Source organism: Galeopterus variegatus, unplaced genomic scaffold (assembly GCF_000696425.1).
Source record: "Galeopterus variegatus unplaced genomic scaffold, G_variegatus-3.0.2 Scaffold1801, whole genome shotgun sequence".
Taxonomy (NCBI): domain Eukaryota; kingdom Metazoa; phylum Chordata; class Mammalia; order Dermoptera; family Cynocephalidae; genus Galeopterus; species Galeopterus variegatus.
In genome coordinates, this window is record NW_007727912.1 from 270,892 (window position 1) to 294,089 (window position 23,198).

General features: G+C 36.5%; 1 protein-coding gene across 1 annotated transcript in view; it reads right to left on the reverse strand.

Annotated features, from left to right (window-relative positions):
- Positions 1–5,257: 5,257 nt before the first annotated feature.
- Positions 5,258–23,198, reverse strand: part of SERPINB10 (serpin peptidase inhibitor, clade B (ovalbumin), member 10) — a 21,737-nt gene continuing 3,796 nt past the window's right edge. The window contains exons 2-8 of the mRNA XM_008579053.1: positions 22,233–22,409; positions 20,309–20,374; positions 19,489–19,626; positions 13,944–13,986; positions 12,148–12,290; positions 7,270–7,425; positions 5,258–5,702 (exon numbers count right to left, since the gene is read on the reverse strand). Of these exons, the coding sequence (XP_008577275.1) occupies positions 5,298–5,702; positions 7,270–7,425; positions 12,148–12,290; positions 13,944–13,986; positions 19,489–19,626; positions 20,309–20,374; positions 22,233–22,400 (1,119 nt within the window). The 5' untranslated portion in view covers positions 22,401–22,409 and the 3' untranslated portion in view covers positions 5,258–5,297. The remainder of the gene's footprint in view (positions 5,703–7,269; positions 7,426–12,147; positions 12,291–13,943; positions 13,987–19,488; positions 19,627–20,308; positions 20,375–22,232; positions 22,410–23,198) is intronic.

The following is a 23,198-nucleotide window of genomic DNA, read 5'->3' on the forward strand; positions in this document are numbered from 1 at the left end:
GAAGAGAGAGGAGAGACACACTCTCTCTCTCTCTCTCTCTCTCTCTCTCTCTCTCCCCTCTGCCATTTTCACAGTGTGATACCCTGATGTCCCCTGAAGTCACCACCAAAGAAAGACCTTCACCACCCTCACCATAAGTGTTCCCTGGACTTTGCACTTCATAGCATCTGAAACCATAAGCAATAAATTTAATTTTCTTTATAAAATACCCAGTTCCATGTATTTTGTTGTAAGCAACAGAAATGGACTAATACAGCTGCTGACACGCTGTTCTCTGCTCCTCGCCAGCCATGCATGCATAGCTAGAATGTGGACCCTAGACTTCTCTAGATTTCTTCAAGGACTGTTTGGCTAGGGCCCTAATCTCTAAGCCCCAGCTGCCCTCTTACTGTACTTGTGAAGACAGTCCCTCCAGCTCTCACACTGCAATCCTGAACTTATTGCAAAGAGCCAGGCTTCTTTCCCGTGTATTCTGGGACTGGGGCAAAGAATCTGACTTATATTCTCAAATATTTTAGTGGAGGGTTTGTCACCAAGGCTGGAACATATGTTTTTGGTGCTCACCAGCCCCCATCTGTGCTTCTGGAGGGGTAGGAACCAAGTGCTGGAGAAGATTCCTTATCCCTAGTGGCTTCCCTTTCCGAAACTGAAGTTATAAGCCTAGAATTGAAATAAACCCACAGCCCTTCGGTATAGATCCAACATTTTTTTTCTTCCCCTTACAGGAATTTTCAGGAAAATAGCATAATTTACCTCTCTCATTCTCACATTTAAAACTCAGAATAATTTATTCATGAGGGGAAAAGACTCAGAGATACAACCAGGCTATGCTCTCCTGCTTTACTTACAGTTTTCTATGTGCCATTTTTTAAAATGAGAAAAAGCTATTTTAAATTTTTTTAAAAATCACAGACCACTTTTCACATTTAGGTGCTTGTATGTTTTCTAAACCTTTCCCACATCAAATTTACGTATACCCTTGAAATCCCTCCCTCACTAGATAACAGGGCTGGAAAACCATACAAAACAAACTAGTTACTAGTTCCCCACAACTTGATTCATTAGACTTTTATTTTACTGAGCACTATCCCAGGCCATAGGGATGTTGAAAAACAAAACTGAATAAAACATGGTCCTTCCCTACTCTAGTAGCTCAGATGAACGGGAAGGACAGATTGTATTTACAATATAGTGGAGGCATCTCTCACGGAGCATGGACACGGAGCGATGAGAACAGAAGGATGGAAGGAGCAGCTCTGTGAGAGTCGGAAAGGATTCGTGGAAGTCTGAGATGAGCTGGGTCTTGGAGTAGTGATTTTACAGGTGGGGTGTGGAGAACAGGCATCACAGGCCGAGGGAGTGTGTGTGCAAAGATGTGGTTGTGCGGAGGCTTGTCGTGAGCAAAAGATGGGTGTATGACGAGGGTGGAGTGGAAGGTGTGTACTGGGGAGTGGCCCACGATGACGCTGAATGGGGTTGAATTCAATGGGTAGGTTAAGGCTGCACTGGGAAAGAAACTTTATGCCATTCTAAGGAATTTGTATTTTATCCTTTGAGCAATGAGCAACCATCACAGGATTTAGACCAGAGGAGTAGAATGATAGCATGATTTATTGGTCTCTCTCTCTCTCTCTCTCTCTCTCTCTCTCTCTCTGTGTGTGTGTGTGTGTGTGTGTGTTTTCTTTCTTTCCTTATTGCTCAAGTGTTAATGCTTAGGATAGATTGGATTCAGGAGGAGATCAGAACACAGGTGATTTGGGCCTAAGCCCAGGCTGTGGCAATGGTAACGCCAAAAGCTAATTAGAACGCAGAAATCATAGGATCTAATGACCAAGCAAATTTTTGGAGAGGGGACAAGGAAAAATGCAGAGTTCCATGACTTATATTTTTTTAACTCACATATTTGGATACATGATGGCACTTATTAGCTGAAAAAGAGAGAGAATATAGGAAAAGGAGTATCAGGTTTGAGAGTCGAAAACAAATTGGTTTGAGCCAAAGAGGTTTTGGGTTCTTGGGAAACATTTAGGTAAAGATATCCAGAAGACAGTTACAAATAAAGTCTGAGGTATGGTATATAGGTGCTAAGTAAAGCTTCGGGAGACACACATTGGTCCAGCAGAGCTTATATATCAAGAAGAAATCTGTCTGATGAAAGGTGATGTCAACATTTTAAAAATGGCTTAAAAGGACTACAAAGGAGAAGATGAAGAAGAAACTGGACAGAGGAGAAGGAGGTCGCCAGCAGCTGATGCTGAGAGGAAAAGGAGTGTTAGGGGTGAAGAGAGAGGCCACTTCTCGATCTCACATCATTAGTTATTTTACTGAGAGTAAGTGGGATGAAAGCCAAACAATTGGATTGAGGCATAAAAAGGAGGTATGGAGACAGCCATATTATACAAGAGAGCAGCACTTTCTAGAAGTGGAGGTGAACTGGAAGGAGGATGGTGTTGTAAGGACAGAGTTTAGCATGTCATTTGCCTCCTGAATAACAACAATAAGAAACAGCTAGTAAAATACTAGAAAGTTAGGAAATTGTTTTGGATTTACTGGAAAACCTAAACTAAAAAATGAAAGTGTAACATCACTTGTTTTAGGACACCAATCTCAAATTAGTCCAAATAAATTTAACAAAGTTTTGCTATTCACTTTGAAGGAGGCGGTGCTCACGGTCAAGGGCTGGTGTTCTGTCTCCCTCTTCTGTGATCCCTAATTAATCACCTTGTGTTGGGTTGCTGAGGGTCCAGCTCCTTTACCTGTGTTCCTGTATCCCTGATCCAGGGGCCAGTCCAAGACTTTCCTGGAGCTCTTCCCAACTTTTATAGCACTTTCTTGTGGATGTTTTGATCAGTGGTGTCTTTCTTTGAGCTGATTCCAGCTTTCTGGCTTTTAGTCCTCACCAAGAGTTTTTCTGGTCTACCAAAGGTTTTCTTCTTGTTTTCCAGTGGGATTAAAGGTTTATTCATGTTTTAATTTTTTTCTGTTATTTCTAGGGATTTGGATGGGAAGACATCACATGAGCTCAGTTTGCCATCTTGCAATAGAATGCTTCCACACTGTCTTTAATTCTGCAAATGCACCTCTCCAATTCCATTCCAAGCTCAACCCAAAGGAAAATTCTCATACTTTATTATAGAAATGTTGCAAAAGCAATACATGTCCTTGTAGCAAAACCAAGCAGTGCAGAGTTATAGAAAGTAAGGAGTAAAATACACTCCTTTCTCCACTAGACAACTTTGAGAACATTAAAATGAGTATATGTGGAAATATCTATATTTTATATAGATGGAATTATACTATTTGTAAGAGGACTCCTTCAAGATAGATAGATAGATAGATAGATAGATAGATAATCAATCAATCTGCTACAGAAACTGAAATCCCCTTTCTAACATTGCCCTAAAATAGTTTTATTTTCACCTGGGAACAAATGAGGCTCACGGATGATTATTATCTGCTGTTCCTAAAGTCTGTGACCCTTCTAAAAAAACAGGCTTTGTAGATTTGCACTGAGTGGGGAGAACATGTGACATCAGCAAAGTCCCCATGTAAAGCCTCTTTATTTAAAAAGCCTACCTGGCTTGTTAGCTCAGTTGGTTAGAGCATGGTGCTGATAACACAAAGGTCCAGGGTTCAATCCCTGGGCCAACCAGCTAAAAAAAAAAAAAAAAAAAAAGCTGCCTACTTAAAAAGCCTGATGCGCGCGCGCGCGCGCACACACACTCACACTCGCACACCACCAAGATGATTACGATTTATTTTGCAATCATTCTTTGCATCAACTCTCATTTTGAATCTTCTCCCATTAGGTTGTAAGCTCCATGACTCCAGGAGACCAGGGAACCAGGGTGTCTATTTTTGTTCAGAAGGTTCTCTATGAACAGTTCTTAAAGGAATGACTACCTGAATAAACCTTACTGATCTGAAGTGGATAGGATCAGTCTTTTCCCTTTCTTATTTGTTTGAAATATGTTATGTTCAATATTTGTTGATTGTCAGACTTTGGGACAAGGTTATACTGGTCTGTCTTTATTCTGGCTTGATTTCCAAGTTGTGATTAACTTGTTACCTACTCATTTTTTGAGTTCACAATTACACATAACATTTAAGGACTTTTAATTTACTAAAAACACAAACACAAGGAATTTCTTTCATTGCCACTTACTTTGGAATATTATAAATAGAAGCAAAATGTTTCATAAAGATATGATATGATATCATATCTATTACAGTTTTCTATCTTTGGTGCTGAGGCACAGACCATTTTTTTTATCCCGTAATTTAGAACTAAGATTTGATTCAGAAAAGAGATTTTCTTGTGCTAATTTATACACTGTCCCTGTCAGATCCAATCTTTCATTTTATTAAATGAGTATGGGAAAAAAAAAACAACATAGAATGATAAAATTGGTCTCTAAAAGTAGAATAACTGTTGACCACAAGTAAGCAATTACGTGTTAGGGTATAGTAGGGTATTAAAAAAAATTATAAAAACATAGCTTCTTAAAGTAACAGAATACATACTGGTATAAATGAAAAATTTGCTGTTGTAGCTCATAAGATTTTTTTTTAAAGGAGGGATGTTATTGTGGCTAAACTTTTACACATAATAATTATTATTAATAAAGTTCTTATTTAAAATAATTTGGGATTTACAGAAAAGTTGCAAATATAATACAGAGAATTCCCATATGACCCTGACACAGTTTCCCCTAATGCTAGCATCTTACATTATCATGGTATATTTGTCAAAACTAAGGCACCAACATTGGTACATTGCTGTTAATTAAACTACAGATATATTTCCATCAATGACAATATAAGTATTTTTTAAATAGTCAGCACAAAATGATGATCTATTTTACAGTGGTACTTTGTGAACCATCAAAATTATATTCTTGAGAAACATCTTATTTATCAATATTATATCACCCTTATAAAGATTTTTCTACACTAAATGATGTATGTGAAACATGATAAGTGACAATGATAATACAGCAGTCAAGTAGCTCAAGAATTGTGAGGCATTCAATTAAATAACAGTATTTCTGCAATGTAAATAAAATTCACATTCAAACAAAATGTTGTTTCTGTGGTAAAAAAAAAAAAATGTCATTCTCTCTAGCAATACAGATATGACAGGCTTACCAGGATGAATTATTTCAAGATTTATTTACTAATTTCAAATGTGAAAGGGTCCAGATTACAAACTTATTTGGGGGATAATTGTGCCTTTCCATCTTACAGTGCGTTTTTCATGCTGTCAAATGGTCTTGTTTGATGAGAGAGACGAAGGGTTAGGGGGAGCAGAATCTTCCATAAAAAAGAATGCTGTTGGTTTTGTTGTGCCTGATGAGGAAGAGGAATGGGTGATCTGCATTGAACTCAATGGAGCGGAGTCTAATTCGAAAATCCACCTCAACCCCGGTGCTAGCTGTGGCCTCTGTGCCTTCTTCATTTATTTCCACAAAAGCCTTGTGGAAAACATTGGACAGATATAGGTTTCTCTCCGAAGACATTCCGGATAAATCAGCTCTGCTCTGGCTAAAAGCATCGCTCATCCCCATTCTGATCAGGGTTGACTTGAGATCATAACTCTCATCCAGCTTGAACTTGGGGAGATGCAGCTGCACATTGCACAACTCCATCATGTCTGCACTGGTCCACTCACTCAGGTTCTCATAGGTGATGGCCTTTTCCAGCTGCAGGTTTGGGACCAAGGAAGAAAGAGTAATTGCAGAGTGGCGTGAGATATAGTGGTTGAGTGAGACCCCTAAGAATTACATAGATGAATTATGATCACTCCCATTACCTAGGGCAACAAAACACCACATGTGAAATCCTTTGGTTGTGTACTGAGATCCTTCACACTGTTGACCTTTAGAATCTCTGTTTTGCAGATTAATAGCTCTCAGGATATAGAAGAATTAGATTTTGATTCAAGATGGAAGTACTTTTGTGACATTATGGAAGACATCAACTATACATTCAAATTTTTTAATATAAATATACATTTAGAAGTCCACAGAAAAGCATATACTCTAGTGCAAGTTGTATGCCAGGGACCAAAAAATTAGTCTTATCAACACAGGGAACAGTTCTTTGAAAATAAAGTCCAGGATAAATTAAAATGTCTATACAATCACAATATAAAATTAATAACTATAGACTATGGCAAAAAAAGGAAAGAAAAGAAACTTCTTCATCTTAAGTATAATGATTTTTCATAGTGAATTTGAGGGTGTTCTTTCTCCTCTTTATATTTAAAAAGTTTTAAATAATAAATATGTATGTATATATGTATATGTATATAAGTTTAATTTTTTTAATGACACATTTGTTTCAAAGCACATGCTTTTGCTACTTCAAGAGTTTTCTAGATCCAAGAATTGTCTGTCGATGGCATACTTGTAAATGATATGTATTAATAATGTGACAATATATTCAGCACAGGAACCTGGACTCCTTGGAAGAAGGCCTTATCTTAGAAGGGCATACCTCTGATGATTATTCGTTCACACTGGCCTTATTTTTACCATATTCTTCGGTTTCACAAATTTTGTGATACAATTTGGAAATCTTTTCTACATACCAGTAGGACTATGGAAATTTACAGGTATTAAGAGTCTGACATATAAAAAATTAAGCATTGTGCAAAGAAAGACAGGCCACCTATTGCACGAAAAGCTAATGTTTAGTTTAGGCAAATTGCTCAGAAACATGGTCTCACCAAAGTTATGTCAGACTTAATATACATCTGACTGATAAATGGCTTAAATACTTGAAGATGGTACTGATACAAACTTTTTCTCCTGAAAGTCATTTACTTGATTAAAATGTTTTTTAAAGGTTTTGGAAGAGAGCTTAGTGTGTGTTTGTGTGTGTGTGCATGTGTGTGTGTATTAATGCAAGTGACTTAAAAATTAATTTTAAATTACCTAGGTCCTATCAGAAGACTTAGACTGACTTAAAGATTGTTATGATCAATTCACACAGCTTTGTGACTGACAGAGTATCCATACCTATTGTAGATGTGGCTGTTTGTGTGACCACTCCAGGCTACTTATGTCTATAGATTACTTACCTTTTCTGAGGAATAGTAATATCAACTTTACAGGGTTTGGTAAAGTTTAATTGGCAGAGCTCAAGGTATATTGGTTACCTTCCTGTATAGGAATTAAAGAACAGGAAAACCATGTCCTCATGTTTTCCTGCTAAAACATAAAGGCTAAACATGGGACCATTTTCATATCAGACTGACATATTTACCTGTTCCAGTCCACCAATGTCTTCTGGCAGTAGTATAAGCAGGCTGAGGTCACCGCTCTCATAGCAGAGTTCAAGGCCCATGGCTTGAGGCTTTTCTATATGAAAAACTTTAAGTTTTTCTTTCATAGACATCATTTGCACGGGTTTGCTTGTAGTCTATAAAAAGTACAAAGTTATTGAAGAGGTGTTCCACCAAATCCTTATTTCTTTATCATCATTGATTCCCAGTTGCCTGGGACATTGGTGATTCTCTGCTAAATGCTAAATAAAGTTATCCTAACCTTGCTTTCTGGAAACATGTATTCTATTGAACAATATGAACGATAGGGGATATGAAAGTTTCTGTTTCTAACACTATTGTGGCAACCTCTATAAATCATAGCAAAGTGGATTGTACCAAACAGTGAAAAGAACATACAGTATAGTCTTATGCAAACTATGTAAATACCAATAATGCAGAAATTAAGTAAGGTTATTTCACATGCAAACATTTGAGAAACTATTTTAGTATTATAAAAACTACAATTTGTTAAGAGAATTAAAACACAAGTAATAGAGTAGGAAATATTTGAAAAACACATATCTGATAAAGGAATGGTATTCAAAATACACGAAGAATTCTTAAAACTCGGCAGCAATAAGACAAGCAATTCAATTTTTAAAATGCCAAAATCTCTGAACAGACTCCTCATCAAAAAAGACATACAGCATATGAAATATGCTCAATCATTTGTTGTGAGGGGATTGCAAATTAAACACACTTATGAGAGTGGCTAAAATTCAAAACACTGAGAACATCAAATGCTGACAAGGATGTGGAGCAACAGAAACTGACATTTATTGCCAGTGGGAATGCAAATTGGTGCAGCCACTTTTGAAGACAGTTTGGCAGTTTCATTTCAAGCTAAATATAGTCTTATCGTACAATCCAGCAATTGTGCCCTAGGTATTTATTTACCCAAATGTGTCAAAACTTGTGTTCACACAAGAACTTGTACACAGTGTTCATAGAAGCTTTATTCATGATTGCCCAAAACTGAAAGGAACCAAAAAATGCTTCAGTAGGTGGATGGACAAACAAATTGTGGTGCATCCATGCCATGAAATATTATTTGGCGATAAAACACAAAGATCTACCAAGCCATGAAAGAAGGAACGTTAAGTGTACACTGCTAAGTGAAAGAAGCCAGTCCAAAAGGCTACATACTGTATGATTCCAAGTATATGATATTCTAGAAAAGCCACAACTGTGGAGACGATAAAAAGATCAGTGGTTGCTAGGGATTTAGAGTGAGGTATGAATAGGTGGAGCACAGTGCATTTCTAGGGCAGTGAAACCATTATGAATGATACTGCAATGGTGAATACATGGCATTATGTATTTGTCAAAACCCATAGAACTCTTAAACACAAAAAGTGAACCTGAACATAATAAACTGTGGATTTTAGTTAATAATAATGTATCAGTATTAGCTCATCAGTGATAATAAATGAACCACGCTAACACAAGATGTTAGTAACAGGGGAAACTGTGTATGTGTTGAATTGGAGACATATGGGGACTCTGCACTTTCTGCATGATTTTTCTGTAAACTTAAAAATTCTCTTTTAAAAAAAAGTCTTTTTATGGCTGAGCGAGGCGCGGGAGCAACACCGAGGGTTGCGGTCCCGTTGCTGGTCCCCGGTCCGGTGCGGGGGCAACACTGAGGGTTGCGATCCGTTGCCGGACACGGAAAAAAGACAAAAAAAAAAAAAAAAAAGTCTTTTTAAATTAAGCCAATTGCCAAACAAAAACAAAACGAATGTCCTGCAATTCAGATGTTGTGGACTTATTTATCCATTCTATGTGGGGTTGAGCGTCAATCTCAAAGCCCCACTCCTATGCTAAGATTGTGGCCTTATGACCAGGGCTGTTGATTTGGAGTACTCCAGGATTATTTCCGGGGTGAGCACATAAACAGCACCAACCAGAGTCTTCCTGGGGATCATTCTGTTAGAGCTAACAGCAAAGACTTTCTCCGTATACCATGGTTGTAAGCTAGAAGACTGAATATGGGGTGATCACATTTCTGATCATGTGGATAAGTTCCATCTTCAGTATTAGAAGATGAAGTAAACAATCAGAGAAGGGAGGGAGGGAGGGAGGGGAGAGAGAGAGAGAGAGAGAGAGAGAGAGAGAGATGGTGTTTTGAGACTCTAGAGATCCCACTCCTAGACTTTCCAGTTCCTTTTAGTTACATAAGCTAATGTTAATATGAGGGTACTTCAAAAAGCTCATGGAAAGATTCATATTATCTTTTAATTGTATTTTTCCATAAACTTTTTGAAGCACCCTCATATAATTCACATTTTGCTGGAGCTAGTTTGGAATCTTTTTCTGTCACTTGCAACTGAAAATTCCTGGTGAATGTAGTAACCCTGGTAACTGTCCAGCTCATGTCTCATTTGCCTGTTGGATTACATGTTCAATTCCTTCCCCATTCTCACCCCACTGACTGAGAAATGCCCATTGCATGCAACCACACAACTACAGCAACAGGTCCTCAGCAGTGCTGTTTGTGCAATATGACCCACCACTGGGCTCAACTGCTGTAACAAACCTGGCCAACCAGTTTCTTTCCTAGGAATTTGGAATGGGATTTATCATTCTGATCTCTATCTAGAATGGAGGTGTATGGGTAGTCAGGTTTTGCCATTGTGGCCATGGAAGCAGAGCAAGTTAGATTTCAGCCTGAGAGAAAAATGACGGGAGAAACAGAGTTGAAAAGATAGAGAAAATTTCCTGACACATTTGAGGGTTTTTTTCCACTTGGGTCCCAAGACTCAGCTATATCGCAGCCCTTGTAAGCTATGAGCTATATCTTTAACTGCAAATTATTGTCTTCCTTTTTGCTGTAGTGAGTTTCTGTTACTTGTTACAGGAACAAGTGTGTTGTGTCCTGATAGAGAGAGAAACCTTAATAAACTAAGTGGGTTTAAAAGCCTTTGCCCAATCCTACTTCCTGAAGTGTTTCTCTTATGTTTTCTTTTAGGAGTTTTATAGTTTCAGGATATATATTTAAGTCTTTAATCTATTTTGAGTTGATTTAGGTATATGATGAGAGGTACAAGTCTAGTTTCATTCTTCTACATATGCCTACCCAGTTTCCCATCACCAGTTATTGAAGAAGCAGTCTTTTCCCCAGTGTATGTTCATGGTGCTTATTTTAAAGATCAGTTGGTTGTAAGTATGTGGGTTGATTTCTGAGTTCTCTATTCTGTTCGATTGGTCTGTGTGTCTGTTTTTAAGTCAGAACCATACTGTTTGGGTTACTATAGCTTTGTAGTATAATTTGAAGTTAGGTAGTGTTATGCCTCCAGTTTATTTTATTTATTTATTTTGCCAGGGATTGCTTTGGCTATTCAGGGTCTTTTGTTGTTCCATATGGATGTTAGGATTGTTTTTTCTATTTCTATGAATAATGTCATTGGTATTTTGATGGGGATCTCATTTAATCTCTAGGTGGCTTTGGGTTGTATGCACATTTTCACAATGTTAATTCTTCTAATCCAAGAGCATGGAATGTCTTTCCATCTTTTTTGTGTCCTCTACCATTTCTTTCACCAGTGATTTATAGTTGTCATTGTAGGGATCTTTTACCTCCTTGGTTCACTGTATTCCTAGGTATTTTATTTTTTTGATGACTATTGTATATGAGCTAGCTTTCTCGATTTCTTTTTCGGCTAGTTTGTCGTTGTAGTATAAATGTGCTACTGATTTTTGCACGTTGATTTTGTATCCTGAAACTTTACTGAAATCATTTATCAACTCTAAGAGTTTTTCTGTAAAGTGTTTAGGCTTTGTCATGTCACCTGCAAACAGGGACACGTCACCTGCAAACAGAGACAGTTTGACTTTATCTTTTCCAATCTGAATGTCCTTTATTTCTTTCTCTTTCCGAATTGCTCTGGCTTGTGCTTCCAATTGGCTGATGACTAGACAAGGAAAATGTGGTATATTTACACAATGGAATACTACTCTGCCATAAAAAGAATGAAATATTGCCACTTGCAGCAACATGGATGAACTTAGAGAAAATCATGTTATGTGAAATAAGACAGGCACAGAAAGAAAAATATTACATGTCCTCACTTATAAGTGGAAGCTAAAATAAAAAATAAACAAATAAAAAAAGAAGGATACAACAATCACAATAATACATTGAACTTTCAAAAGAAGAGAACAGAACTAGAAGTGAGAAAGGAGGAGGGGAAGGGGGCAAAGAAGGAACTGGTAAAGGACCATGAAAACCAATTACACTGTATAAGGTTGAATATACTAATTATCCTGATTTGAACATCACATACTGCACACAGGTATTGATATTCAATGCCATACCCCACAGACATGTATAGTCAGCTATGTTCCAATAAAAAAAAATTAAAATTAAAAAAACTAAAGTGAGATTTAGCTTTTGTATTGCTTCTATTTACAGAAAAATAAGAATTTGGCAGAAGATAGTGTTTGTTTAGAAGAATATGAAGAGAACTTGCAGTGAGGAGTCTTATTATGCTCTGGTTCTGGACTGCTTCTAACTCACAAATGCCCCCAGTCACTCAGCTACACTGCACTTCCCACCACGAAAATCAATATAAAAACTACACTAATCAGCTCACATAGTTGTAGCAAGGACTGAGTGATAAAATATGTGAGTAGTCTATATTTGAAGAAAAAACAATGAAAGTGGAATTTCCAGGGGGCTTTTAGCCCAACCATGCCTCCCCTAGTAAGAGCCTTTGTTTACAGGCATATATAATCACAAAGTAGAGTGAATTTAAAATAGAATCCCATTTACAATGCCACGTGAAAATCCAAACTGGTCTTTAACAGGTTCCTACCTTGTTTATTCTGAAAGGCTTTTCTGTGGTATTTTGCACTAAGAATTGATGTTCCCAGATTCCTTTAAAGTAAAGAGCGTTCACCAGAACCATCCTGGTCATAGAATCCACAGAATCATTAGGTAGGAGATTAGGGATCTTACCTACAAGAGCAAAAAGACAAGTTTCAAATGGCTAGTAGAAATATGTAATTTTTAATTAAAGACAATCAGAATCCCATTATTCTGGAACCATAAAAAGTTTCTTTTTTTTGAAGTTCTTGTTTCAGATTTTTCAGAAAATGAACAACTTATGGATGAGTACTATTCTGTTCATATTATCTTTTAATTGTGTTTTTCCATAAACTTTTTGAAGCACCCTCATATAATTCACATTTTGCTGGAGCTAGTTTGGAATCTTTTTCTGTCACTTGCAACTGAAAATTCCTGGTGAATGTAGTAACCCTGGTAACTGTCCAGCTCATGTCTCATTTGCCTGTTGGATTACATGTTCAATTCCTTCCCCATTCTCATCCCACTGACTGAGAAATGCCCATTGCATGCAACCACACAACTATAGCAACAGGTCCTCAGCAGCGCTGTTTGTGCAATATGACCCACCACTGGGCTCAACTGCTGTAACAAACCTGGCCAACCAGTTTCTTTCCTAGGAATTTGGAATGGGATTTATCATTCTGATCTCTATCTAGAATGGAGGTGTATGGGTAGTCAGGTTTTGCCATTGTGGCCATGGAAGCAGAGCAAGTTAGATTTCAGCCTGAGAGAAAAATGACGGGAGAAACAGAGTTGAAAAGATAGAGAAAATTTCCTGACACATTTGAGGGTTTTTTTCCACTTGGGTCCCAAGACTCAGCTATATCGCAGCCCTTGTAAGCTATGAGCTATATCTTTAACTGCAAATTATTGTCTTCCTTTTTGCTGTAGTGAGTTTCTGTTACTTGTTACAGGAACAAGTGTGTTGTGTCCTGATAGAGAGAGAAACCTTAATAAACTAAGTGGGTTTAAAAGCCTTTGCCCAATCCTACTTCCTGAAGTGTTTCTCTTATGTTTTCTTTTAGGAGTTTTATAGTTTCAGGATATATATTTAAGTCTTTAATCTATTTTGAGTTGATTTAGGTATATGATGAGAGGTACAAGTCTAGTTTCATTCTTCTACATATGCCTACCCAGTTTCCCATCACCAGTTATTGAAGAAGCAGTCTTTTCCCCAGTGTATGTTCATGGTGCTTATTTTAAAGATCAGTTGGTTGTAAGTATGTGGGTTGATTTCTGAGTTCTCTATTCTGTTCGATTGGTCTGTGTGTCTGTTTTTAAGTCAGAACCATACTGTTTGGGTTACTATAGCTTTGTAGTATAATTTGAAGTCAGGTAGTGTTATGCCTCCAGTTTATTTTATTTATTTATTTTGCTAGGTATTGCAGGTAGTGTTATGCCTCCAGTTTATTTTATTTATTTATTTTGCCAGGGATTGCTTTGGCTATTCAGGGTCTTTTGTTGTTCCATATGGATGTTAGGATTGTTTTTTCTATTTCTGTGAATAATGTCATCGGTATTTTGATGGGGATATCATTTAATCTGTTCAATTGCTTATATCAGTTTGTTTCTAGTCACTGTTTAAACTGATATTTGACTGGCATCCCCGATACATTCCCTACAAACTCCCCATCAAAATACCTTGAAAAACTTATTAAAATATATCAAATCAGGAATTAGAGGTTTGTTGTAAAGGTAACATGTTTGATAACTGAGGTAGATAAAATTGAATTGAGAAAAACCTCCCAGCCAACACAGCTTTACCCTGAAAGACAGACTGCTTGAAATAAAGGGCTGATCTTTCAAACTGCCAAAATACAGACATGGAAGAAATGTAAAACGTATAAGACAAAGCCTGCAACACTGAATTTTGAAAATGATATGGATAATTTTCCAGGTAAATATTAATAGAAACTCAAGAATTTGTAGGAAACCTGAAAAAAATATCAAACATGATTGTAATTTAAAAACTGTCAAGTGACTACCTCCTGTGAAAAAAGAGTCAACCCCAGACATTTAGACAGGTGAATTATTTTAAACCTTCAAATAAATAATAAATCTATGAAATCTATTAATATAATGCATTGCTGCTATGGTCTGAATATTTATATCCCTCAAAAATTCATTGGTTGGAACCTAATATTCAATGTGATAGTTTTAAGAGGTGAGTCCTTTGTGAAATGATTAGGTTGTAATGGCATTTCCCTCATGAGTGGGATTAGTGCCCTTATAATAGGGATTGAGAGATTCTGCATGACCCTCTCACCACATGAGGACACAGCAAGAAGGCACTATCTTGGAAGTAAAGAGCAAGTCCTCACCAGACATTGAATCTGCTGGCAACTTGATTTTGGAATTCCCAGATTTAAGAACAGTGAGCAATAAATTTCTACTATGTATAAATTACCCAATCTAAGGCATTTTGTTCTAACAGCCCTAAGGGATTGCAACAATTGCTTCAATAAGTGAAAGAAAAAAAATCATATCATCTTGATGGAGACAAAATATCTTGGATCTATTTTAACATCCATTTCTAATTTTAAAATTACATTTTTGTAAACTGAAATAATAGAGTACTTCTTCAATATAAAAAAGAATATTTTTCTCCAACAAACTTCCATAATCATGCTAACAAAGAAGTATTAGTGGTGTTCATGGTCTGTTTTAAGGAAGATTACTTAACATTTTTCTCAAAATGCTGATTAATGTAATAAAGCAAGAAAACTAAGTGAGCTGTAATTATATAAAAGGAAGAGACAAAGTTATTATTCACAGATGATAGAGAAAGCAAGGAGAATCAACTTAAAAACAATTAAAACTAATCAGAAAGTTCTAGGTGTTGAGTCACACTATCACACTAAAATAAATTATTTTCTTATCATCTAACAATAAGCCATTACAAAATGGTATAGTTGCATCCTGGCCATATGCCACATTTTTACAAATGACTATAAAATATTGTTAAAAGATAATATCCTTCATCCGCCAGTGATCCAAACTAGGAAGTTAACATTGACAGAATACTATGAACAGGTGCTATTCAAATTTCACCAATTGTTCCAATACCATTGCATTTAGTTGTAATTTCTATTTAGTCCCTTTAATCTTGGATATTTCCTCATTTGTTCATTGTCTTTCATGCCCTTGACATTTTTTTTTCAATTTATCTAGTGGGGAACAAATGAGATTCTTTAAGGGTAAGTATGTACGATGAGATGATGAAAGGGGCCAAGACAAAATCAAGAGCAACATTTTTAAAGAATTTTTTACTTTTTATTTTAAAACTTATTTATTGAATCAAAATTGATTATACGTATTTTGGGGGTTCAACATTGAGATATGTTGATCAAATCAATATTACTAGCATATATATCGTTACAGATCATAATTATTCTTTATGCCCCTTGTCCAATTTCTCCTCATCCCCCTTCCGCTCCCCCTCTAATTGCACTAGATTTCTTCTCTCTTGAAAGAATAATGGTTACTCTGTTGATTTGTTGCCTAGATGATCTGTCCAATGCTGAGAGGTGTGATCAGGTCCCCCAATATTATCATAGAGCAGATGCTTCCTCCGTCATTTTGAAATGGGCTTTGTGGAGAGAGACATCCTCTTCTTTTCTTTATCTATGCTGGTGACTCTCCTTGTGTCAATGCACTCCAGTGGTTGACACTTTTGAAAAAGACTTGCCACTTGTTTTGTAGAATGTCCCTGAATTCTCTATTTGGGTTTGTCTGATGTTAACTCAAAATAATATTTAGATTATGCATTTTGTGAGAATGTTACTGTTGTGGGTTAAGTTTTGTCTTCCAGAAAGACGTGTTCAAATTCTAACTCCCAGTACCTGCTAACGTGACCTTATTTGGAAATAGAGTCTTTGCAGATGTAATTAAATTAAGACGATGTCATATTGGATTAAGGTAATCCCTAATCCAATGACTAGTGTCCTTGTAAGAAGAGGGAAATTTGAACACAGACACACCATGAGGAGAATGGCATGTGAAAACACAGAGACACAGAAGAGACACAGACATAAGAAAGAAGGTCATGTTCCAGCAGAGTCAAAGATCGGAGTGACGCATCTACAAGCCAAGGATTGACAGCAACCACTAGAAGCTGGGAGGATTCCTTCCCTAACGTCATCAGAGAGAGCATGGCCTGCTAACAGCTTTATTTTGACACCTATCCTCCAGAACTATGAGAGAAAATATTTCTGTTGTTTTAAAATGCCCAGTTTGTGGTAATTTGTGATGGCAGCCCTGGGAAACTAACACAAGCACAGAAGGGCACAGAGTGACTTGAGAAGATCACTCTGTGTCCTTCTCAATGAATCACATCAGGAGGTACATGATTTCCATATTTCCCATTACTGGTGATTTTGATCATTTGATTTCTCCAGTGTAAAATTACTCCTTTTTTTCTCCTTAATTAATAAGTGTCCTTTGTAACCATATAAATATTGTTTCTCATCAAACATTTGCCCACTAATTTTAGAAACTATTTATAATTCTTGCCTAAAACAATTATTACTATGATTACTATTACAAATGCCTGATTTTCTATTTCTATCATTTTTTCTATATTTATTAACTGGAATTTCACCATGAGGAAGAGTTTTCCCATTTTAAAAATTTATTTAGGTATTCAATTATTTATTTTTGTTAATATAGAGTCATGGGTCTTTGTTTTGCTCTGTGGGTTATGATTCATTATTATCACTATTTTGCTGTTTAAATTGCTCAGGATTTTGTCACAGGATCCTCTATTGGCTCCTGTGTTCTTCTGGCACCACCAGATGCCCTTATCATTTACTTTCTCAGTCCCAGCACTGGAATTCATATTTTGTCTGGAAGACCTGTTTTCTTTTTTTGAAGGATGGCATTTAGAAATCAAGATCTGAGTGTTAGATGCACTGATTACTACTGAGGATTCATTGCTTCTAGGTCCCCTCAACATATAGAGCTAGGAGATATATGTATTATATACATATCCCTATCTATTTCCATATCTAATTATCTTCCTCCGTGTATATATTAAAGAGTAAGAGGTCATATTGACACTTTTGATTCGTAGACAACAAGAGGTTGTTTCTAGAATGAACACAGGGTTCTTTCTAGACTTTTTCTTTTCCTTCTTTGTAAGTCCTTTGTCTATCCATAAGAAATCTGGCTTTCATTATTCCCAATATATTTACTTATTTCCTCAATCCTATAATAAAGACAAAGTAGGTTCAGATTTGCTAAAACATTTTCCTATGAAAAGCAAATTTAATAAGTAGGGTACAATATGTGCATATAGTTTTCTCAGCCTTAGAATACATTGTCAAAGTACTGTTACATATTTTGTTTTAGCCTTAGAATTTATAGTCAAGATGCTTGTTCCAAAGTTACTTAATTAGTTCTAGAACAAATCTTTGTTAAAAATTGTATATATGAAACAGTGCTGTAAACCAAGATGCCATTAAGGGACTGGAAAATTTGAAGAATCCCTAAAGACCAGCACAGGAAACTACTGCACAAAAAAAAAAAAAAAAAAAAAAAAAGCACCAAAGTCAACTTCTGGGGAGGTTGGAGTGTTGCCCAGGATGTTAGAAACTCAAAGATCATGCATTCATGAAGCTTGTTGGGGGTGAGGGACATCAGTGAGACTAATGGAACAATTCCATTTATAACAATGGCTCTTAACCTTAACTGCAATTTAGAATCACTTGAGGACTTTAAACTGCATAATCTTGGATAGTTTAATTTCTCTAAAGCCTCAGTTTCCTTATTTCTGAAAAAAGGATAATAATAGTAGATTTCCAAATTTCCTCTGAGAATATTTCTACTATTTCCTTTTGGAAATGGAACCCTCAAATTTTAGGTGAACAAGTGGCTACCTAGCTAAAAGAATTACATTTTACAGCCTTTTCTTACAGCAAGTAGGGGTGACCAATCATTCTGGGTTGCTTGGAGCTGAGAAGCCTTTTGATGCTAAAACCAGGAAAGTTCTAGGTGAATCGGGTTAAGTTGGCCACCCTAGAAGTAAGTGTGCCATATGACTAAGTTTGGGTCAGTGGGATGTGAGTGGAATTGATATGTGAACCTTCCAGGGAATCCCCTTAAAGTCAAGGCAGCATTCCCTGGACTGTCTTTTCTCCATCTTCTGCTGACAGTAAAACTGACAATTGCAGAAACAATCTTGGACCTAGAGATGGAAGCCACCCTGTATTGAGTGTGGCAACCTGGTCTCTGAATGGTTTCATGGAACACAATGTTCCATCTGTCCTAGGATACTTATCTGCCTTTGGGCTATTATGTGAGGAAAACTTTTATCTTATTTGCCACTGTATTTGGGATCTCTTTTTTACAGAAGCTTAGCCTATATTATAACACATATAGACCTTATTTTGAAAAGTAACAAAGATCATAAAGCACACTTAATGCCACATTTATGGTATTAATTAAAACCCATATATGCAGCAGTATTCCAAGTTTCCTTTCTCATTTTCTTGCTTTTTACCCCTGGACTTATCTTTGAAATTAGTGGAATGTGATAATTTTCTTGTCTGCTTAGTAAAGTGCTGGCTTGACTTCCATGTTTTAGATAAAATTTATTGGGAAAGCTGTGAATCTAAAAATTATGGGCATGAATAGAAATAAATGTTATAAATATTTAGAATGTGTCTGCACTTCTATTTAATCTTTTGATATGTGCCAAAGGATGTGATGGACAAACCTGTATGATTGAATGGTTCAGGGTGTAGCACTCTGAGCAGCACTTGAGTCTTAACAGGACAAAGTCGTCGTGGTCTGCACTGGTGGGTTTGACCATTAATGAAGGAGGGAAGTTGATACTATTTCATGTGCCATGTTCCCAAAGTCTCTGAAGTCCTGATGTGAAAACTGCCCACCTCTCTCATCCCACGGTCAGTGCTCAGTCTCTAGCCAGAGTCCTATGAACAAAACCGTGCTCTGCTACTTCAGACTTAACCCTATTTAATTACTCTGTGTATTTTGCTCTCTGTTTCTTATGAAACAAATGTTGGCCCAGGTATTGTATGGGCCATATTTTTATGTGTTTTCACGAGTCTCTCCTGGGGGTACCCCTTTATTCTGGACATAAAGATGTGATCCCTAGATCTGGTTTGAGACACATTATTAGTTTCTTCTACAACTAGACACTTACTGGTTGGTCTAAACGTTTGCTGGGAAGTACTGACCATATTAAGATTGTTCCTGGAATCCCTAGAGAAATGCACAAAGAGTGTACTGATTGGTCTCATGTAGCTCTTTCTTTCCCATTAGCTTAAAATAAGACATTAGCACTCACATTGTGAAATGGATACGTTTTCTCCACATATATCCGGTTGGCTGTTTTGAGTATGTAGGCATTGCTGGGCTTGAGGATTTCTGAGGTAAGAGTTTGGAAATCAGAATGTATTTCTTCAATCTTGCCCAAGTTGAATTCCTTTAAAAGAAAATAAAATGTTGAACAACAGCTACGTATATCTGAGCATTATAAATACAATTATTTGGTGTACTGCAAACAAAAACTGAAAATGATTCTAAGGTAGACAAAAATATTTTCTTTAATGTTATCAGTACAAAAATTTTAATGCTAATAACATAGTTTTCTTTGTACTTAGTTTTTTTTTTTTTTTTTCCTTTTTGTCTTTTTTCGTGACCGGCAACGGATCGCAACCCTCAGTGTAGCGCCCGTACCAGACCGGGACCGGCAACAGGATCGCAACCCTCGGTGTTGCGCCTGCACCTCGCTCAGCCAGTGAGCGGCCGGTCTGTACGTGGAATCCGAACCCTCGGCAGGAGTGCCGCCGCACTCCCAAGTGGCGCGCTGTAGCAGTGCGCCACCAGGCCGGCCCCTTTGTACTTAGTTTGCAAAAGTTGGCAAGAACAAGTTTTAAAGCAGAGAAGTTTGGGGAGGGATAGAAAGGGGGTGGAGATAAAGAGAAAGAATAGTATTTTTCCAAAAAGTGTAGATAATTTGTATTCTCAAAAACATTTCTATACTTTTAATATATGTTTCTAAGAAAAGTTACCCAATAAAAGTTGTTTAAATTAATCACAAAAGTACATGTGCTAAAAATGTTTTCTCCTTAATCATTAAGTGGATATTAAGACATAAAATATACCCCTTTCTTTTTCTTTTCACTTTCAGGATGAGATTTGACATCCTGGTCTCTGTTAAATTGAAGCACCTGTAAATTGAATACAAAGGCAAGTGAATGCACTCTGCAGAGAAGTAATCACATGAAATACACATCTGTAAATACACAAGTCAGTCATTCCTATAACTGCAGAACATATAATTAACTAAACAAGATGGCTTTGATTTGACTTCAATGATGTGTTCATTAAACTAATAGAATAAGCCAAGAGCTGCTTTTAAATAATTTTTTAAAGCCTAATTTAAGTTGCTAATCTCTTTATTTTAATATATTCTTATAGAAAATATAGGACAATGTCGGGAATACCCAGAGGTAAAATTCTCTTATTTTCCATATTTCACTTTTATCTGTGCCTAAAAAGAAGGCTAGATGCTCAACTGAGACCATCACACAGACGATGTAAACAAAAGCCACCACTGCCACAATTATCAGGACAATTTAGGAATTTTGGTTGTTTTTTTCTGTTAGGTGCTGTAGTTCTCATTGTCTACCACCCCCTGACGTGTATAGACATAATGTCTGTGTTCACTCCAACTTCTCATCTGAAAGTTAACAGGAGGGATATGGACATCCCTGATTCCCCTGAATTGTACCACAGCAGAAGAGAAAATAATGACTCCATACCCAACATCCTAGACCCCACTCACAATAAGGATTAAGCCATATTTTATCAAGGCGTTCACTGACCCATGATAACAGAACACAGACCACATGCCCTACAAAAATGGGTGCATAGCCGGTTCATTAAGCTCACTTGCAACTGAAGCTGTTAATATGTAAAACAAGGACAAGCAACACCCAGCAATATATTTATATGAAATGGAAACCCAAATTGTAATCCACTTAAGATTATGGCTAGCACTTTAATGGTTAAGCCTTTTTAATGAATTAATCAATCATTAACTGATTGTGAACCAGACCTTTGTCCTTGTTGTTGTTATTAAACCATACAATATCGTGTGAACTACAAGAATAAAGGTGATGTCCTAGCCACAGACTGACAGAATGTATATTTTTCCTGCATCATTCAGAATTATGGGCTGTGCCCATTTCCATGCTGGGCAAAGAGAGCACCCCCTTGAAATATAGTCGCTCAGCCTTACAATTGTTGCATGATTTAGAGCTAAATTTACACTTTACCAATTTTATTTTTATTTTAAAAACACACATTTATATATACATATAGGTGCATATATGTATACGTATTTATATATGTTATTTATATATAGGTGTATGTTTAAGCACACATATATGGCTATTTTGTTATGTATTTTGCTATCTATGGCTATATATATATATATATATATATATATTTTTTTTTTTTTACACATACAGGTCTTTGAAGATGCTTACAACAAATTAATAGTTATTTACACAATATTAGTGTTTTGCCATTTTAAGGCGCTTAGCAGGCTTTTTAGATTCATCTAGACAACCAGGGATTGAACAAAGAAACAGTGAAACAGCATGAAAAACAGAATTCTTTTATTTTTTCTTGTTTGTGTCCTCAAGAAAATCCTTCTGAGATTAAAAAGATGCTGAATAATTCTGTTACTTAAAGTTTGATCCATTACTCTTGAAATATTTTTATTATCAAAACAAAATTGTTTCTGATGTTGAACCAAAATTGATTACCTCACCATTTCTCCATTTTACTTTGCTAGAGAACATAGGTTCTTAAATCATTTTTCTATCAGCAGTTTTCAAATTAATTCCCTTTACCAGGCTTCATTTTATGGTCTAGAATTTTTTTTAAGTGTGTCTTTTGTTTTGGAGGATATTGCTGTGAAATGGGGGCTTTTAGGTTTTCAGGACAATACGGAAGTTAAAAGACACAGGAGGCATATAGCTTTAAGGCAACAGAGGATGGTTAACCTTTTCCACTCACCTGGGCCATCTGTGCTGCAGTGGGACCTTTAGTGCCCAAATACACCATGGCCAAGGAAGTTGAGATACCCCAGGGAGAAAAGAAAATATTTTTACCCTCAGCAGATTCAGCTAGCTTTTTGCTAAACTCCAGGGCAAACTGGTTGATTGATGTTGCTAGAAAGTCCATTAAGAAAATCTAAGAAAAACAAAGCAAAAGAGAGAGAACATGTTAATAATCCTTTCCATTTATTTTACTTTTATAAAAGTATCTATCCATTTATCCATGTGTGTATGTATATATATTCATAAGAGCTGAATGGACTTGAGCAAAATTCTAGTCCAGCATTATTATTTTATATATCAGAGCACTAAATTCCAGATAATTTAAGAAAATTGCCTCAAATTTTAGTGCTAATGTGCATCAGAGAACAGATGGATTCTGGTCAGTTAGTAGCTGCATTCTATAAGATAGTTTTTTCCACTCACCTGACATTTATTACACCACTAGTTTTGTTTTTATATGTTTATATCTAGTATTTCCAACTCCAGGATAAGCTCCTTGAGAGCAAAATTTTCTTTTTATACTGCTTTGTACATCTAACAGAACCTAGCTCAGGACTTTGCACAAAATGGATACTTATAAACACTTGTTTATTACTTCTTTATGATGTTTATTGTTTGGGCTCTAGCCCTCAATTTTTTTATGAATATTCATGAGGTACAAAGCTAATTGTCACCCCTCGTGCCCATAATATGAGGGTCAGATTCATACTGGGAGCATACCCATTTCCAGAAATTACTTTTGCACCCTGTGTCCCCCACCCAATTATCTCCCAACCTCCCTCCCTCTCCACCTTTCCCCCCACTCCGCTTTGTAGCCCTAGGAATGTTCCCTCCCTCTGTAAGACCAGGGCACTACTGTGGTCTTTCCTTCCTTCCTTTCTCTCTTAGCTCCCACATGTGAGTGAGCACATGCAGTATTTAT